Genomic DNA, 20,594 nt, shown 5'->3' with positions numbered 1-20,594 from the left:
GACAGTAAGGTTTTCTGCTGAACATGCTAAACCTGATGAGAGAAAACATAGGGAAAGCGAGCTGCTCCTGAACAGACTAAGAAAGTGACTATCTCTTATTTGGGTCCCACCGTTAAATTTATCAAGGGCTCTTGGTGGGACTCAAGATGGAAGATGTAGAGTCCCTGACCCCCCTATTCTTCAAATGTCATGAGTGGAAGGACTTTCTTTTCCCTCTCCCATTCAGGACATTCCCTCTTTAAATGTCCTGGCTTTCCACACCAGAAACATCTGTTTTCCCTTCTCCCCCTCCCTGTTCCCTGACTCTCAGGTTTCATCCCTTTGCTTCCTGTATAGAGTCGGACAGCTGGGTACTTAGAAGATCTACAAGTTCTATTTCCCTGGGCTTCCTGTTGAAGAGTTCCCTGTTATAGGGTGGACAGCGTAATCTTTGCCTTTTGCTTCTTCCTTTCCTCATCCCTCTGTACATATACCTTTTGGGCCTCTTAAAAGTTCCTCTATGGGATGGTTTTTCCAATTTTCTGTCTTTTGTATTTTTTTTTTTTTTTTTTTTTTGCAATGTCCGGCCAAATATTGGTGACAAAGTGGAGCTTTAACATTCCTTGTCCCCGTGGGTCCTCTGTGTCTAAACCTACATATTTTCTTATCTGTTCCTTAAGTCTGTTTAAGGATTCTATGGGCCCTTCATCTTTCCTTTGTTGTACATTAAATGCTTGGGAAATATTAGGGTCCAAGGAACTGATTCCAAATCCCTTTAATTGTCATATCCCTGAGATCTCTCATGTTTTCTCAGTGGGCTTCATTGTTGTTATCCCACTGAGGGTCCTGAGCCAGGAATTTATGCTTCGCTGCAAGGACATTTTGAACAGGAGGGTGTTCACGCTCCTGGACTATCATAGTAGCCCTGCAGATCATGGTTCTTTCCTTTCCTGAGAAGAGAATACCTAGAATAGACATTAATTCAGCCCAAGTGTACGGTTGTGACTCCATAAATTGGCCAATTTGATCTGCGACTCCAAAAGGGTCATCTAACAGTGGTTTGAGTTCCCTTCTTAGATTTCTAACCTCTGAACTAGTTAAGTGGGCATTTACGAAGCCAATATCCCCTCCTCCTAGTGGTACTTCCCTTAAGGGAAAAAGGATTAGGGCAGACTTCTTTGAGGAAGAGAGGAAAGGAAAGTTTTGGATATCCCTTTGGCATTGTTCTGTTTCCCATTGGAGCTTTCCTGAGGAAAAGGCATGTTCGGTGGCTGTCCAGCAGGGATGTGGAGTGGCAAGGCCCATGGGGCAGGGTTATATGAGGGAGGAACTGAGTGTTCAGCTTGGGGTGGAGTGGTAGGCAGGGGAAGGACTGAGTGTTCCACTTGGAGTGGAGGGATAGGCAGGGGAAGGTGGTCTAGAGGATCCCATGCATCTTTAGATACAGAATTTGACTTAGGTAGGTCATCTTTGGGAGGTATTAAGTTTGGCTTTGCTTTCTCATCCTTTAGGGGTTAGAGAAGGACAGGTCTTTTTCTCCAACATAGAGCATAATCTGTTTCCTCTTGAGAAACTGGACTTTTATCATTGACCTACTGGCCAAAAGACTGAAGGTCTGAGGATGGGTTCCTTAGTCCAAATAAAACAGCAATACTTTATCGTATGCTGTCTTTTCTTGTGTTTGGTCCTTTCATTATCCTTCCAGTATTTTAACATAAGGCATAGGGGATTGTCAGGGAGAATTTTATTGTCTGCTTGGCCTTTTACTTGGGGTATTTCCCATCCTGGCAGTTGGTGAGGCTAAATGTTTCATATTAGAGATTTCTTGTGCTCCCGTGTCCTAGAAGCTGAACCTCCCCTTTTCCCACTGGAGGTTTCTTGTACTCTTGTGAGCACCCACTTTGTCCTTATTGACTGCTTCCCTTGTGGGAATTTTAAGTCCCCCTTAACATTGGTGGGTTGGTATGATCCGCTGACTGCAAAACTGCCCTAAGTCCTATGAGGTGACCATGGAACCAAGTCTGGACTCCACACTCGTTTCATGCCCAGTGGCGCATTTAACTCACACACTTTCAACCTCTAGCCACCTAACTCATTCCTTTCAACCCAGCCACCAAGGAATACTTTGTCACCCCAGTAGCAACGTTTCTTACCTTGGTCTGTGCACAGAGTTACCTGGTCACTGTGGAATTCTTAAGGATCTTCCCTACAGCCCATGTTGCTGAGAGTCTGGATTTATTCATCACTTTGGGCGGGATTCGATCCTCCACTCCTGGGGCCACCACAACAAGGCAGTGGGATGCGTCTCCCTGTGAAAGATAATCACTAGCCCCTCCCAAAGGAGAATGGGATCCTGGACAAGCCCCCAAATTTGTTGGAAACAAGTGCTCAGTGTAGCCAAAAAGAAACCTGCACTTAGAAATTTTCTCAGCAAGGCACTTTACTTCTGCAGAAGGGTGCTGCTTATGCCTGTTACAAATACAAGAGCACACCAAACTAAGGGAGGGGTTTTTAACCCTAACACAGCTTCTGTTTCTGTGTATTTCCCCTATTGGCTGGGTTGGACTGCACAGTCTAAGCTGATCCTGATTGGCCAAGGCTTAAACTTTTCCAAATAGGGTAAATGTGCGATTTGTGAAGGGGTGGTGGTAAAAAAGAAACGGTTAGACTTAACAGAAGAGAGGGTAGGATTGTTTACAACTTATGACCAGGAAGTTGAGTCTTTGAAGAGGAACTCAGTTATCCCAACATCTGGGAAAGGTCTCAGTTTATTTAGAAAGTTTATTTTGCCAAGGTTGAGGACACTCAGGAGGTCCCGATGAAGCAACTGTGTTGTCTGAGGTATATACCCAGGGTTCATTGTCTAGTGCCAGGAAAATTTAGGACACCGACACACATGGGGAGTTTAGGAGTGGAGGTTTAATAAGCAGAAGAAAGGAGAAAGAAAAACAGTTCTCTCTATTGAGAGAGAGGAGTCTTCCGAGGGAAAAGACTGGCAGGTGGTGGATGCACTGAATTTTATAGTCCAGGTTGAGGAGGTGGTGTCTGATTTACATAGGGCTCACAGATTGATTCGATCAGGTATGAAGTTTACATAGCATGCAGGGAAGGCTGGTTGCCTCACCCTAATCTTACTATGCAAACAAACTTTCTCCTTGGCAGACGCCATCTTACCTGTTCCTTACTGTGTATGTGGCTGGCAGAGAAGGGAATATGGAACCTCCATCTTGAGCATGTCTAGTCCCTAGTTCCTGCTGGCATTCACCCGTGCAAGCTCCCAACTTGCTTGTCTATGTCTACAGCTCAACTTCACAAACTACTCTTTGTTTGAAAATGATTTCCAGCCTTGCCAATGTGGTGAAACCCCATCTCTACTAAAAATACAAAAATTAGCCGGGCATGGTGGCGCGAGCCTGTAATCCCAGCTACTCGGGAGGCTGAGGCAGGAGAATTGCTTGAACTCAGGAGGCAGAGGTTGCAGTGAACTGAGATCACGCCACTGCCCTCCAGCCTGGGCAACAGAGTGAGACTCCGACTCAGAAAGAAAAAAGAAAATGATTTGGGGCTGCTTTTCATTAAAAAGAAAAGCCTTACTGAGGACTCTCATACCCTTACTATCTGCCTAGGTGATTTCTTCTTAACTCCTGTATCACTGACAACATGTGCCCAGGGTAGTCAGAGCACAACTTGGTTTTACACATTTTAGGGAGACATGAGACATCAATCAACATATGTAAGATGAACATTGGTTCTGTCCAGAAAGGTGGGACAATTCAAGGCAAAGGCAGGACTACTGGAAGCAGAGAGGGGCTTCCAGATCATAGGTAGATAATAGACAAATGATTACATTCTTTTGAGTTTCTGATTAGCCTCTCCAAAGGAGGCAACAGATGTGCATTTACCTCATTCAGCAGAAGGGTGACTGAATAGAATGGGAGGGATGTTTGCCCTAAGCAGTTCCCAGCTTGACTTTTCCCTTTAGCTTAGTGATTTTGGGGCCCCAAGATTTTCCTTTCAGAAGGGGTAGAAAATGGTGGAGGGTATATAGGTGAGAAAGTTTACAAAAACTGATTACACTACTCACTAATGGAATGTTGCATACTCTGGCTGAGTTATCTGACTTTTCCATGTAAGCTGTAAGGAAAGGCATGGGACCAGCAGTGTTTGATAGGAAACTGAGCCCTTTTTCTCTTCAGTTGAGGATGGAGCAGAGGTACTTGGCAGCAATGCCTTTACCAAAACTCTGAGTCTGCAGTTGGCAAGCTATTTCTCCTCCTTTAGCCTTTTCACATGGGAATGTGAGAAGAGAGTGCCCTTTTCTGCCTTCACTTGTCAAAATCTCATCCTTCAGGTGTTGCCTCTTTAGGAAGTTTCCACCCATTGTAGCAAAAACTCTCAGTTATCCACCAAAATCACCAAAATCCATTTTTCCCTTCTATAGTCGCCGCAGCTGTGATGTTGCAGTCCAGTCAGCCTTCTTTGCAGTTGTGTATCCACCATCACTGTTAAGATACAGCATAATTCTATCACCACAAAGATCCTCATTGTTACTCCTTTGTAGTTGCATGTACCCTCTCTCCTGACTGTCCAATATTTAATGACTTTTTTTTTTTTTTTTTTTTTTGAGACGGAGTCTCACGCTGTTGCCCAGGCTGGAGTGCAGTGGCGCGATCTCGGCTCACTGCAAGCTCCGCCTCCCGGGTTCCCGCCATTCTCCTGCCTCAGCCTCCTGAGTAGCTGGGACTACAGGCGCCCGCCACCGCGCCCGGCTAATTTTTTGTATTTTTAGTAGAGACGGGGTTTCACTGTGGTCTCGCTCTCCTGACCTTGTGATCCGCCCGCCTCGGCCTCCCAAAGTGCTGGGATTACAGGCTTGAGCCACCGCGCCCGGCATATTTAATGACTTTTTAAAGTTAAAAACATTATTAAAAGTCATAGAAAGAGCTGGGCTAGCATAAAGACAAATCCTATTATGTTCCTGGATGAGAAGACTTAATATATTCTTTTTCCTGAGTGAGGACTAGGTTAGGAATTCTAATTTCTCATGGTTGATTTTACTGGCACTCTATTCCTGCTAATTTTTTGTGTATTTTTACTAGAGACGAGGTTTCACCACATTGGCCAGGTTGGTCTCAAACTTCTGACCTCAGGTGATCCACCCACCTTGGCCTCACAAAGTGCTGGAATTACAGGCATGAGCCACCACGCCTGTCCGGGAAATACTTGAATAAGTCAGTTAAATTCCCTGAGCTTGTTTTCTTATTTGTAAAGTGAGGGAAATATCATTGACACTTTTATATACCTCAGAGGAGAAGAAAACACTACCTTTGTAAGTCAAAGAAAGTTCATCACTTTTTATATTTAAAGTTTACAAAGACAGGCTATTACATTTCTGGTTTTCTCTCTTTTTCATGTTTTGCTTACTCAGACTTTTTGGGGAATTTGTAATTTGATCTCCCTTCCTTGTATTATATCAATAAGAAGCCAAGCAGAATTTTCAATTTGGAAAGAAAAATTTGAAACACTAAGGAAATAGGTGTGGAGATCATGATAATGATGGAAAAAAGGAGATAATAGGTAGCATTTACTTAACACTTATTATGTGCCTGTGGCATCTGTTAAGTCATCAACACACCTAGTATATATGCCCAGAGGATGCATTTGGATCGATTAACAGTAAAGAAAGTTTAGAAATGGTACTTGAAAAGAAGAGGGTTAAAAGAATAACCAGGTCAGGGCCAAGTGCGTGGCTCATGCCTGTAATCCCAGTGCTTTGGGAGGTTGAGGTGGGTGGATCACTTGAGGTCAGGAGTTTGAGACCAGCCTGGCCAACATGGTGAAACCCTGTCTCTACTAAAAATACAAAATTAGCTAGGCATGGTGGTGCATGCCTGTAATCCCAGCTACTTGGGAGGCTAAAGCAGGAGAATCAATTGAACTTGGGAGGCAGAGGTTGCAGTGAGCCAAGATGGAGCCATTGCACTCCAGCCTGGGCAGCAAGAGCGAGACTCTGTCTCAAAAAAAAAAAAAAAAAAAAGAAAGAAAGAAAGAAATAACCAGGTCAGAGTCATCATTAGCATTTTGGAACTCATATCCCTTACTCCTTAAACTTTCCTGTCATTTCCCATTTGAAAAAAGTTCTGTAAGCTTTGTTCTTTAATAGAAACACAATTTTATACCAAACAATGATTCCTTTCCCAGCATCTGAAATGTATCTGTTGAAGCATGAAATGATCACAAAGTCTGCGTTTTATATTTAGTTATATTTTGTTGATTGTCAGCTTACAGGTTTTTAGAATTAATTAGCTTAAAGATTTTATAATATATCCAGTGGGATGCCAGATTTTATAGTTTACCATTATCTGGAAAGATTTATAAGAGATTTTATCCTTGTGTATATACTTAAGATTTATAAATTATATTTTAATAATTCAAAATGTAATACACATTTACTTTTTAGGTTTAAACAAGTCTCTTAAGTGGTGTTTCATCACCGATGGAGAATTACTTCCAAGCAGAAGCTTACAACCTGGACAAGGTGTTGGATGAATTTGAACAAAACGAAGGTGAGAATTTACATTGGTGAATCTCTTTGCGTTTGTGGTATAGAGAATGTGGGGATATATTATTTAATAATATACAGGGGAAGGAATAACATTTTTTAGCACTAAATGCCAGATACTTACAATCCCCAGACCTTCTTATTGCCATTTTATAGATGAGAGTAGAGGCAAAGAGAGGTTAAGCAAGTTTCTCAAAGTTGTCTTGTGAGCAAGTGGCAGGATTAGAATCCAGGCAGTGTGACACTAGAGCCTGAGCTTTACCTACCCTATACAGTGAATGTATTGTCAAGAAATGCGCTTGCATTTCCTAAACTAAGAAAAATAGCTCGTTCCATATTGATTGCCCAGTAAAGATACATTTAAAACTATTTATATCACAACTGCCTAAATGGTTAATTATATATTCTCAAGCATCAGTAGAAATGTCCACTTAAGATTCACTTCTTTTGTTTGTTGGTTGGTTGGTTGGTTGGTTTGTTTTTTGAGAAAGTCTTGCTCTGTCTCCCAAGCTGGAGTGCAGTGCTCACTGGAACCTCTGCCTCCCTGGCTCAAGTGATTCCCATGCCTCAGCCTCCAGAGTAGCTGGGATTCCAGGCACCCACCACCATGCCTGGCTAATTTTTGTATTTTTAGTAGAGAAGGGGTTTTGCCATGTTGGCCAGGCTGGTCTTAAACTCCTGGTGTCAAGCAGTCCTCCCTCCTCAGCCTCCTATAGGCATGAGCCATCATGCCTGGCCAAGAGATTCACTTCTAATTTCCCTCTTGGTTTAACTTGAATGGGTAAGCTATAATTAAATTTCTTCCTCCTTACTGTATTTCCCCTGTGTTCTCTATTTCTAACAGGAAATGGCATTAACAAGTTTACAAAGTGATATATTTCCATCCAAAGTCCATGATTCCAGTCCAGGCAACATGATGAAACTCCATCTCTACAGAAAATACAAAGAAAATTAGCCAGGTGTGGTGGTGCACCTGTGGTCCCAGCTATTCGGGAGGCAAAGGAGGGAGAATCACTTGAGCCCTAGAGATAGAGGCCGCAGTGAGCTGTGATCATGCCACTGTATTCCGGCCCAGATGACAGAGTGAGACCCTGTCTCAAAAAATAATGTAGCCCATGATTTTCATATTGGTTTACAAACCTTTGCTATATTCAGTGATTCAGGCTATTCGTTGATAGCAGATGGGAAGACAGATTAGTTTTGATTTTGTTGCTTTAGATCTTTAATAGAGCCAGTCTTAAATTGAATATGGGATCATGACAGTAAGGAGGGAAGAGAGAGAGGAAGGCTACCAGAATGGCCTGCTCTTTTCATATTTTACCATTGATGACCTAACACTAACCTGTATTCCTAGACTCATTCCTGATTCATGTAAATGTGAAATCTAATCATTTGGGGTTTTATGTCATCCAGGTGGGCTTTGTACTTACCAAGCTGGAAAGTATATTATTTTCTGAGTTTCAACTGTTTGTATAAGTATTTTCTTAATCTTTTATTAGATTTAGCCCTCTGTGTATCACAGTTCTTTAAGTCATAAGTACCTAGATGTGTATTACACCTAATCATGTGAATACTGTGCTAGAATACCACTGACTCTAATCAAACTCTTGGTTCATTACATTTGTCTCTTTGTGACTTCTGTAGATTCTATTAGGGTGCTTTGTGTATAGTTGTATTTCAATACATTTTTGTTGAATCAGTAAAAATATTTTAGTTAGAAAATAGAGCAATTGCTTACAAAATAATAACTCCTTTAGAAGGAGAAGGATTTCTGAAACCAGCTTCTTCGTTGTAACTTTGTGGTTCATTTGTTTGAACTATTTTTTTGAATCTCACTACCAGTTGCATTAAAAACTACCACTTCAAGCCTTGTGGTATCTTAGAGAATATACTTTAAATAAAATGATTTTTCATTTTGTGTTAATTTATTTTCTTATTTAAATGAAAAAATATACCACAGACTGTGATGACACTAGGCAGTTAACATTATGCCCAGGTAGGAGGCAGTTGAATAATGAAAATTTTAATACCCGATCATTTCTGTTTGAACATTGCTAAATATTCTTGTAAGAAGCTGTAACTATTTTTTTGTTTCCAGGAACCATATTGGAAATATGACTTATTTGCTTTTTTTTCCTTTTCTTTTCTTTTAAGGAAGCCTGTGTTACTAAACTTCAAATGTCTGTAAAATCTGTACTGGTTCAAATTTGGTAAATTCAGGATTTGACATTTCAGAGGATACTAAGCCCATTCTTCACACAATCTGAGTTTTATGCCCTTTTAAACAACAACAACTACTTCTTTACACTAATTCTTTTCTCAACCCAAACTGATTTACTTATTGCTTCCTTAAATTCTTGTATTTGGGGATATGCTTTTCCTTATTCCTCTATTTATTAATGCTTTCTTTTCCAAACTTACATAAAACTGTCTTTGAAGCGTAGACCAGTTCTTCCTGCCTCCATGAATTCAAGCTCACTTGCCTCATCCTGGAAAATATCTTTCTCCTCTGAATTTATTTTCTACTCCTACATAATAGTTTTCAGATACACTGAGTCCTCACTTGATGTCTTTGATAAGTTCCTGGAAACTGTGACTTTAAGCAAATTGATGTACTGTATGCTGGAGAACCTTAACTGTTATTTATATCAATTAGCTTATAGTAAAATTGGCTTCTTTATACAGTGAGTTGTTTTGCTTATAATTGCAGTTTCCAAGAACCTATCAACAATGTTAAGTGAGGACTTACTGTACCTATGCTACTCCATACTGCTAATTAGATGTTTGTATGTATCTCTTATTCTCCCAATGAGATTGTATCCTTCTTAGAGGCAAGAGCTATCGTTTAATCTTCATGTTCCTCAATCCTGATGATTTTACTATGGTAGATATTCACTTACATATTTATTGTATATCTACTACCTATCAGGCACTATGCAAAGTGAGGACTTATATTGACAGAAATGATTTCTGCCTTCAGAAATCATTCAGTAGTTGAAAGAGAAGGGTAAATAAACTATTGCATTTCAGTGTAGTAAATGCCTTAATAAAGTTTTGATTAAGGTGCTATGGAAACATTGAAGATTAATGTTACAGATGAGGATTGAGGTTACAAATATATCTGCATAATTTCAGGGCCACGATTATCAGAGATACTGGAGGAAGAAAGCAGGAAAAGCACTGAATGCATTGTTCCTTATTTCTCTGGTTTACTTAGACATATGCAATAGCCCTGTAACTTGAGAGAATAACTTAGCCATTGTAGTTATGATCTGTTAAAAACTAAACAGAAACATTATATGAAATTATGCTTACTGGTAGACTATAAGAAGGTTGATTTCATATGATAAATGAACACTTTTTGCCCAGTGTCCTTAGATAATAATATAAATATGAACCTGATTAATATTTTGTATTGTGACAAATACAATACAGTATTTTGTATTGTGACAAATACAATATCTGCTTGTGACATGGTTACAAGCAGAATTTCACATACCGTGGCAAACGTTCTTTTAACATGTGTTGGGCAAATTTAAAATATTTTTAAGTAAAAAGTGTAATAAACCCCAGTGTACCCATCATCCAGCTTTCACAGCATTTCATATGCTGCCATTTTGTTTCATTTATACCTTTATCACCTTCTCACTTCCTGCTTCACTCTTATTTTTTTACAGCTTTTTAAAAGGTAAACTTTATATATATTAGAATGCATAGATCTTAACTGTCCAGTTTTGACAAATGGGTATATCACTCAAACCCACATCCCAATTATGATATAGATTGTAGAACATTCAGTCTCTACAGAAAATTTCATTTTCCCTCCTACTTAATTACTTATCCTAGCCACTGTTCTAATATTTTTTCCATCTAATCCATTAGATTAGCACCTGTCCTGGCTTTGCTCAATCCAAGGGTGCTTTCCCCTCTTCTGGGTCCCGTTCACCTGTGGGTCAGTTTAATTATGTTATTAGATTGAGGTAGAATTCTCTTGTTGTTTGGAATAGTCTGAGATATTACCATTTGGTGACATATAATTGCAGAGAATTGTCTGAAATATGTTTTCTTATTTTTAGCCCCGAATTAGAAATCTAATATCCTTGGAATATTTAATTTTCAAAGGATAGTTAGAAATGTTGATTAACTTAGTCATAAGCTTTTCTAGTGTTACAAGCAAACTTATTGTAATTACTTATTTTTTTTTCCAGATGAAACAGTTTCTTCTACTTTATTGGATACAAAGTGGAATAAGATTCTAGATCCCTCTTCTCACCGGCTGTCATTTAACCCTACTTTGGCCAGTGTGAATGAATCTGCAGTTTCTAATGAGTCACAACCACAACTGAAAGTCTTCTCCCTGGCTCATTCAGCTCCCCTGACCACAGAGGAAGAGGATCATTGTGCTAATGGACAAGACTGTAATCTAAATCCAGAGATTGCCACAATGTGGATTGATGAAAATGCTGTTGCAGAAGATCAGTTAATTAAGAGAAACTATAGTCGTGATGATCAATGCAGTGCTGTTGAAGTGGGAGAGAAGAAATGTGGAAACCTGACTTGTCTGCCAGATGAGAAGAATGTTCTTGTTGTAGCCGTCATGCATAACTGTGACAAAAGGACATTACAAAACGATTTACAGGATTGTAATAATTATAATAGTCAATCCCTTATGGATGCTTTTAGCTGTTCACTGGATAATGAAAACAGACAAACTGATCAATTTAGTTTTAGTATAAATGAGTCCACTGAAAAAGATATGAACTCAGAGAAACAATTGGATCCGTTGAATAGACCGAAAATAGAGGGGAATTCTGTTAACCATCTGTGTACTACTTCATCTGATAGTCTAGCCAGTGTCTGTTCCCCTTCACAATTAAAGGATGATGGAAGTATAGGTAGAGACCCCTCCATATCTGCGATTACAAATTTAACGGTTGATTCAGTAATCTCATCCCATGGAACAGATGGAGGTCCTGCTATTAGAAAGCAAGAGAACTATATACCAGATGAGGACCTCACTGGCAAAATCAGCTCTCCTAGGACAGATCTAGGGAGTCCAAATTCCTTTTCTCACATGAGTGAGGGGATTTTGACGAAGAAAGAGCCAGCAGAGGAGAGCACAACTGAAGAATCCCTCCGGTCTGGTTTACCTTTGCTTCTCAAACCAGACGTGCCTAATGGGTCTGGAAGGAATAATGACTGTGAACGGTTTTCAGATTGCATTGTGCCTAGTGAAGTTAGGGCTGATGAAAATGAAGGTTATGAACATGAAGAAATTCTTGGCACTACAGAATTCCTTAATATGACAGGGCATTTCTCTGAATCTCAGGACATGACTAATTGGAAGTTGACTAAACTAAATGAGATGAATGATAGCCAAGTAAACGAAGAAAAGGAAAAGTTTCTACAGATTAGTCAGCCTGAGGACACTAATGGTGATAGTGGAGGACAGTGTGTTGGATTGGCAGATGCAGGTCTAGATTTAAAAGGAACTTGCATCAGTGAAAGTGAAGAATGTGATTTCTCCACTGTTATAGATACACCAGCAGCAAATTCTCTATATAATGGTTGTGATTCCTATGGAATGCAGGGCCCAGGTGTTTCTTTTGTTCCAAAGACTTTACCCTCCAAAGAAGATTCAGTAACAGAAGAAAAAGAAATAGAGGAAAGCAAGTCAGAATGCTACTCAAATATTTATGAACAGAGAGGAAATGAGGCCACAGAAGGGAGCGGACTACTTTTAAATAGCACTGGTGACCTAATGAAGAAAAATTATTTACGTAATTTCTGTAGTCAAGTTCCATCAGTGCTTGGGCAGTCTTCCCCCAAGGTAGTAGCAAGCCTGCCATCTATCAGTGTTCCTTTTGGTGGTGCAAGACCCAAGCAACCTTCTAATCTTAAACTTCAAATTCCAAAGCCATTATCAGACCATTTACAAAATGACCTTCCTGCAAACAGTGGAAATAATACTAAAAATAAAAATGATATTCTTGGGAAAGCAAAATTAGGGGAAAACTCAGCAACCAATGTATGCGGTGCATCTTTGGGAAACATCTCTAATGTTGATACAAATGGGGAACATTTAGAAAGTTATGAGGCTGAGATCTCCAGTAGACCATGCCTTGCGTTAGCTCCAGATAGCCCAGATAATGATCTCAGAGCTGGTCAGTTTGGAATTTCTGCCAGAAAGCCATTCACCACTCTGGGTGAGGTGGCTCCAGTGTGGGTACCGGATTCTCAGGCTCCAAATTGCATGAAATGTGAAGCCAGGTTTACATTCACCAAAAGGAGGCACCACTGCAGAGCATGTGGGAAGGTAAGTTGCATGCATAAGCTCAGAAATCTGGCATGCACATTTTGTAATGCTGAATTAGATAGTAATAAAGGCAATGTAAGGTGAATATATGTCTGGTTGAGTTGACATAAATAGCACTTTTGAAAACCCAGTTCTAGTAAATTTCTGTATAAAAAATGACCTCACTGATTCTTAGATAGTATATACACTTTTTTTTTGTTGCCATGATTTACGCTGAATCAGTTTTTATGAAGAGATGAGAATTGAGGAAGTGTAAACTTTGTGGTTTCTGTATTGATAGCTACTTGGTTAATGTAATAGTTTGAAATAAGGAAGTTATTCTTTCAGTTTAGGAAATATTTGTCATTAACTTTTATTTCATTATTTATTGAAAAATGCATTTAAATACAAAAAATAAAAATAAAAATTACGTTTAATTCTTGAAAAATATTACACTTAGAATCCATTCCACTTTTTTCTGTGAGATTTTTGCCATTATACGAAACATTCTGGAACTCTTTATACACATGCACACATATTTTTGTCTTTTCTCCTATATAACTTTGATACGAAGTAGAGATGAAGTCTGTAGATTTTTATGACAAGGTTGTAAGAATGAGATTCCTTAGCTCTCCCCAAATTTTGTTAGCTAAAAACGCATCTAGTTTTTTTGTTTGTTTGTTTGTTTAGAGTTGTAAATAAGGAGGGAAGGAGATTTTATATTTTTGAGATTTGGTGCCAGGTCTAGAATAAAATGTCAGCTTTGTTACTATTAATTACATAACTTTACTAAGCCTTAGTTTTATAATCTGTAAAAAGAAACCAAAAAAGATTAATAGCTTTTATTGGGCTGTTGTCAAGATTAAATGAGATCTGAGAAGTCATAGCGCTCAATGATTAATCTCTTCCTCCCTTCTTGCCTGATTTTTTGGTCCATCTGTTTTAATTACGGTTCTTTCAGCTTCAAGGAACAGAGTATTTGACCCCCAGTGACTTAGGTGAAAATAACATTTATTTCATCTAAACAGAAGCTATGAGACTCAGTGATTTGTGTCTGGGTGCAGAGACAGGATCATGGAAGTTCTCTTGGTCTTCCCCTCATGTCAGAAGATAGTATCTCAGTTCTAATTATCAGGTCTCAACCTGACAACTTCCTAAGCACAAAGAAACTGGCTGGGGGGCAAAAGAGCCTACTCTACTCTTGCCATCCTCCTATCAGGGAGGAAGGGACCTCCAGCAACTTCCTTCAATTTACTGGCCAGTTTTAGACCATGACAATTATAGGCAAAGGGGGTTGGGATTATCTAATCAATCATGATTTATCTCCTGGGGCTGAGCACAATTTTGGCTGACTAAAGGTGGGATTCTGTTATCAAAGGAAAAGGGAAAGTAGTGATATGTAGGATGAGTAAGTCTAGACGTGTAATCTACAACATGAGGACTCTGCAGAATAAAATTATACTTTATTTGGGATTCGTGCTAAATGAGCAGAGTTTAGTTCCTCTTGCCACAAAAACGGGTAACTATGTGAGACAATAGATAGGTTAATTTGCTTTACTATAGTAACCTTTTTACTGTCTGGATGTATCTCATCACATCATGTTGTATACCTTAAATGTATATAATAAAATTTATTTTTAAAAAAGAGGAGGAAAATGGTTCCTAGGTGGGCAGTCACTAAGGTTTACTAGAAAATCCTAGCACAAAAGAACCAAATTACCGGGAGCAGAAAGAAGCTAAAGCTGACACTGGGCTGTTGGTCTCTGATTGCTAAAGTTTGAAGAAAATGATGTGTCTAATTCCTAAATATTTTGCAGTCTTCTTCTTGTTAGCTGAAATACTGTTTGGAGATTAAATTCATCATTCTTACGTTGTTCTGTATTTTGCTTACTGTAACACTTTCTGAAATTTTTGCTTTCTTTTTTTTTTTTTTTTTTTTTTGAGACGGAGTCTTGCTCTGTCACCCAGGCTGGAGTGCAGTGGCCGGATCTCAGCTCACTGCAAGCTCCGCCTCCCGGGTTTACGCCATTCTCCTGCCTCAGCCTCCCGAGTAGCTGGGACTACAGGCGCCCGCCACCTCGCCCGGCTATTTTTTTGTATTTTTTAGTAGAGACGGGGTTTCACCGTGTTAGCCGGGATCGTCTCTCGATCTCCTGACCTCGTGATCCGCCCATCTCGGCCTCCCAAAGTGCTGGGATTACAGGCTTGAGCCACCGCGCCCGGCCAATTTTTGCTTTCTTAAGTAAATAATGAAAACATTTTTGGTAAAGGCCAGCACATCCAGTTACAAAGAGTAAATAGGTATCTTAGGTGGATTCAGAAAGAAAATGATGCACAAAATGCATCACAAATTGCAAAATGGTTGGAATTTTTGCTGAGTGGAATTTGTGGAATTTATGAATTCATGGATTCATGTGGATTATGGATTCATAATTTCATCTTTTTCCCTCATTTACCTTAGAGATGTTATAAGTATTAATGAGATAATATCTGTAAAAATCCTTGAGCTTCTCAGAAGCAAAGGGCTTATAAACATAGATATTAATTGGGTTGTGCTGGGAATGCAGCTAGAAAAATACTCCAAGCGATGTGATTTTGTAAAATAGTGTTAGATATAGAAAAAAAAGAAAGTTTGTTCCATTTCAGTAGAAATTAAGCATATATAGTAATTACTTAGCATTTACAGCTATATTCCCTTTACTGCAACAAGCATATATTGTGTCTAATATATAAAAAGTTCTAGGCTAGGTATTGGGGATTCAGAGGTATGTAAATTGGAATTTATGATCTTATGGGAATCTTTTTTTTTTTTTTTTTTTTTTTGAGAGATGGAGTCTCTGTTGCCCAGGCTGGAGTGTGTGGTGTGATCTCTTGTGATCTCAGTTCACTGCAACCTCTGCCTCCTGGGCTCAGGTAATTCTTCTGCCTCAGCCTCCTGAGTAGCTAGGACCACAGGCATGTGCCACCACACCTGGCTAATTTTTGTATTTTTCGTAGAGATAAGGGGTTTCACTATGTTGGCCAGGCTGGCCTGGAGCTCCTGACCTCAAGTGATCCACTTGCCTTGGCCTCCCAAAGTGCTGGGATTACAGACATGAGCCACTGTGCCCAGCTAATCTACTGACTTTCTAATTATGATTTCATTTATATCTTATCTTAGTTTATTATTTGTTTTTACAATTCAGTTCCAAGCTCCATGAGGGTAAGGATTTTTTTCTGCCTTGATTGCTGCTGTATCCTCAGCCCTATGGCATGTGGGTGCTCAGTAGATATTTGTTAGATGAATTAAAAAATAAATGAATACTATTTCTTAATGCAGCAGTACTTTTTTTTTAATCCAGTGCCTTCAATCTTTAGATGATGGTATCAAATTTAGATATAATGGGTGTAAGAACTTTGGAAAATATTTTTAAATTAGTCATATGTATTGTTCCTACTTAAGAACAGATTCAAACCAAAATGTTTCTTTCCCTAGTTTTTTATTTACTTATATACTGATGGGAACGAATAGATATGAGAGTAGTAAGTAGCTGCTTTGGAATACTACATGTCAGTTTTACAGTTTCCCTCATACTTTGCATGAAAATTTGTCTTGCCTTGTAATTGATGTGATTTTAGCCCTCTGGCATGAAAAAAAACAGGACCAACATTTAAATTAATGGGTTCTAGTGAAGCTGAACCCAGGGAAATATTTTCCATTACACACCCTCCAAAAGGCTGTATTGGTTAAAAGTGGTCTCACCCTGACTGTCATAGCACTTATCACACAGTATTGTCTTTGTCTTTGTTCCCCATGAGGTTGTAAAGATCTTGAGATTGCCTCTGATTTGTTTTTGTATTCAGCATCCAGCACAAATACCTGGCACCTGTGAAGTACTCAATAAATGTTTGTTAATGAGTGAGTAAATGAGTCCCAGATCATTGATTAATTCAGCAAACACCGAGTGCCTGTTATTTGTCTGTGGCAAGTTTACATCAATGATGTTGTGCTCCTTACCCTCATGGTATGTAAAGAGTAGGCCAGTGACAAAAACAAAACAAAACAAAAAAGCATGATTTGTGGCAAGGGCTATGAAGGAGATAAGGAGGGATAATATAAAAAATGGGGGTGGCAGAAGAAGGTATGAGAAGGCATCTGAGAAGTGACATAGATGGCACATCAAGGTTGAGGAGTCAGTTCTTCAAAGAACTGCAATACAAGCATTTTAGGTTGGAGAAGCAAGAAAAGTTCTGTAGGACCAGTCTGTGCTGCTACCTGTCCACCTATTTCCATTCATTTGTTCTTTTAAAAAAAAAATTTTTTTTTAATTTAGCCAGATGCAGTGGCTCACGCCTGTAATCTCAGCACTTTGGGAGGCTGAGGCAGGTGGATAGCTTGAGATCATGAGTTCGAGACCAGCCTGGCCAATATGGTGAATCCCATCTCTACTAAAAATACAAAAATTAGCAGGTGCCTGTAATCCCAGCTACTTGGGAGGCTGAGGCACAAGAATTGTTTGAACCCGGGAGGCGGAGGTTGCAGTGAGCCAAGATTGAGATCACACCATTGCACTCCAGCCTGGGTGACAGAGCGAGACTCTGTCTCAAAACAAAAAAAAATTTATGACATATTATTTGTTCTTTAATTCAGTGAGCATTTTCTTATTGTGTAGTATTCTGTTTTTTACTAAAGAGAAGCAGAAAAAAAAAAAAAAGGAAAAGAATGGGCCTCCTGGTAAAACATACCATTCATGTTTCTGTAGATGACTTAAAGATATGAAATGAGGGCCAGGCGCGGTGGCTCAAGCCTGTAATCCCAGCACTTTGGGAGGCCGAGTCGGGCGGATCACGAGGTCAGGAGATCGAGACCATCCTGGCTAACACTGTGAAACCCCGTCTCTACTAAGAAATACAAAAAACTAGCCGGGTGAGGTGGCGGACGCCTGTAGTCCCAGCTACTCAGGAGGCTGAGGCAGGAGAATGGCGTGAACTCGGGAGGCGGAGCTTGCAGTGAGCTGAGATCCGGCCACTGCACTCCAGCCTGGGCGACAGAGCGAGACTCTGCCTCAAAAAAAAAAAAAAAAAGATATGAAATGAGAAATGAACAGTTACAAAGCTGCAGATGCTCTGCAGTGGGAAGCAGAAAGATTGTGGTGGTGGTGGTGGTTGTGAGGAGAATGACGTAGTAATATTTATTGTTTATCATTTGCCAGGTGCTTTTCTAAATCCAGACTTACAGGCTTTATTTAATACACGTAACAACCCTAGGAAGTAGCTGCTGTTGCAATCCACATTTACAAGTGACAAAATAGGCCTAGAAAGATTTAGTAACTTGTTCAAAATCACACAGCCGGTAAGTAGAGTTAGGATTCAAACTCAGGGACTTTGACTTCTAGAAACAAAAGGGAGCTGGCATTTGTTTCGTGCCTACTCTGCTTTATCTAACTTAATCTTCCTGGTAAACCTATGAGAGAGATGATGGTATCCCTAATTAACATTGAAGAAACTGCTATGGTAGAACTCTGAAGCAGTCTTGCCAGCTGTATAACTCATGCTCTTTCCCATAAATAAAGTTGAGAGAATAAAAATAAAACAATTAAATAGGTTTCTTTATGGTGATTTTTATGTTATTTTCTTTGCATTTCTGAGAGGAATGTCTGCATTTACACCATAATTTTTATTTTTAATTTTTGGAGACAGGGTCTCACTCTGTCACACAGGCTGGAGTGCAGTGATGCAATCTCAACTCACTGCAGCCTCTACTTCCTGGGCTCAGGCAATTATCCCACCTCAGCCTCCTGAGTAGCTGGGACTACAGGCACACACCACCACACCCAGCTAATTTTTGTATTTTTTTGTAGAGATGGGATTTTGCTGTGTTGCCTGGGCTGGTCTCAAAACTCCTGGGCTCAAGCAATACATCAGCCTCGGCCTCCCAAAGTGCTGGGATTACAGGTGTGAGCCACCATGCCTGGCCTTTATGGCATCATTTTTAAAACAAATTCCTTAAATACTATTTCAAAGAGAAAGATGAAAAATGTCTAATATTTATTTTATTAGATATAAATTTCTTATTTTGAATAGTTATGTGCTAAATTAGTTGCAGTTTATTTTTGGGTAACTTGAGTTGAAGTCATTTTTGTTTAACATTTGAGAATTTAGGTGTGAATACAGAAAATCTGTATTAGTAGCACATTAAGACAATAACTTCAGAGATCAGTTTTCTTAAGGATTTTTTTATCCTGTTTTATTTATTTATTTTTTTGAGACAAACTCTTGCTCTGTTGCCCAGGCTGGAGTGCAGTGGCATAATCATGGCTCACTGCAACCTTGACCTTCCAGGGTCAAGCAATCCTCCTACCTCAGCCTCCTGGGTAGCTGGGGCAATAAGCATGTGCCACCACGCGTAACTAATTTCTTTTCTTTTCTTTTTTTTTTTTTTTTTTTTCGTGAGATGGAGTTTTACTCTTGTTGCCCAGCCTGGAGTGCAGTAGCAAGATCTTGGCTCACTGCAACCTTTCCCTACTGAGTTCAAGCAATTCTCCTGCCTCAGCCTCCTAAGTAGTAGGGATTACAGGCGCCTGCCACCACACCCGACTAATTTTTTGTATTTTTAGTAGAGACAGGGTTTCATCATGTTGGCCAGGCTGGTCTCGAGCTCCTGACCTCAGGTTATCCACCCACATTGGCCTCCCAAAGTGTTGGGATTACAGGCGTGAGCCACTGCACCCAGCCACTGATTTTTTATAAGAATTTAATGTTGCCTAGGCTGGTCTCGAAGTCCTGGGGTCAACGGATCGCCTTCGCTTCAGCCTCCCCAAGTGTTAGGATTATATGTGTGAGCCACTGCTCCTCGCTTCCTTTGGTTTTAAAACATGGCCACTGGTTGGGCTCCTTGGGAAACAGAAAGATAGTAGGCCCTCACTCAGTACCAAATGTTATTAACAGTTAACTTAGGTGCAAAGTGGAATAAAGTACATGTAGCTAGAAAATGTTTGCACTGAGTTCATGCTATTTTTTGTTTTTTGCATCTCTTCTCCTGAAAGCCATCTCCTTCTCAATATCTAGTCTGCTGATACATTCTAAATACTAGTCATAATTTTTTATTGTGGTAAAATATGCATAACGTAAAATTTACCAGTGTATATGGGTTTGAGGGTGTATGGTTCAGTGGCATTAAATGCATTCACATTGTTGTACGACTGTAACAATTATCTCCAGAACTTTTTGTGTTTTTTGAGACAGAGTCTCGCTTCATTGCCCAGGCTGGAGTGCAATGGCGTGATCTTGGCTCACTGCAACCTCTGCCTCCTGGGTTCAAGTGATTCTCCTGCCTCAGCCTCCCGAGTAGTTGGAATTACAAGTACCCACCACCACATCTGGCTAATTTTTGTGTTTTTAGTAGAGACGGAGTTTCGCCATGTTAGTCAGGCTGGTCTCAAACTCCTGACCTCAGGTGATCTGCTTGCCTCGGCCTCCCAAAGCACTGGGATTACAAGCATGAGCCACCGTGCCCGGCCATTTTTATCATCTCAAACTTAGTAATTTTCCATCTTTCCTTGCCCCTGATGCCTGGTGACTGCTATTCTACTCTCTGTATTAATTTCACTATTCTAGGCACCTCATATAAGAGGGGTTACACAATGTTTGTACCTTTGTGTCTATCTTCACATTTCATCCATGTTGTAGCATGTATTAGTCAGAAGGACAGAACCAATAGGATATGGAGATATATATATCATACATGATATATATATGGTATATGATATATATATGACT

At 39.7% G+C, this 20,594-nt stretch overlaps 1 protein-coding gene across 3 annotated transcripts in view; it reads left to right on the top strand.

Moving 5' to 3' along the window:
• Positions 1–20,594, top strand: part of ZFYVE9 (zinc finger FYVE-type containing 9) — a 203,517-nt gene that overhangs the window by 75,004 nt on the left and 107,919 nt on the right. For 2 of the 3 annotated variants that reach the window (XM_074006683.1, XM_045386337.3), the window contains exons 3-4: positions 6,440–6,545; positions 10,750–12,857. In XM_074006683.1, the coding sequence (XP_073862784.1) occupies positions 6,476–6,545; positions 10,750–12,857 (2,178 nt within the window). In that variant the 5' untranslated portion in view covers positions 6,440–6,475. Of the gene's footprint in view, positions 1–6,439; positions 6,546–7,385; positions 7,501–10,749; positions 12,858–20,594 lie in introns of all 3 variants that reach the window. The other variant, XM_074006690.1, reaches the window with a different exon arrangement.

This window comes from Macaca fascicularis, chromosome 1 (genome assembly GCF_037993035.2).
Source record: "Macaca fascicularis isolate 582-1 chromosome 1, T2T-MFA8v1.1".
In the NCBI taxonomy this organism is placed as follows: domain Eukaryota; kingdom Metazoa; phylum Chordata; class Mammalia; order Primates; family Cercopithecidae; genus Macaca; species Macaca fascicularis.
Note: the sequence above shows the minus strand (reverse complement) of the source record. Positions and strands in the feature narration are given on the sequence as shown.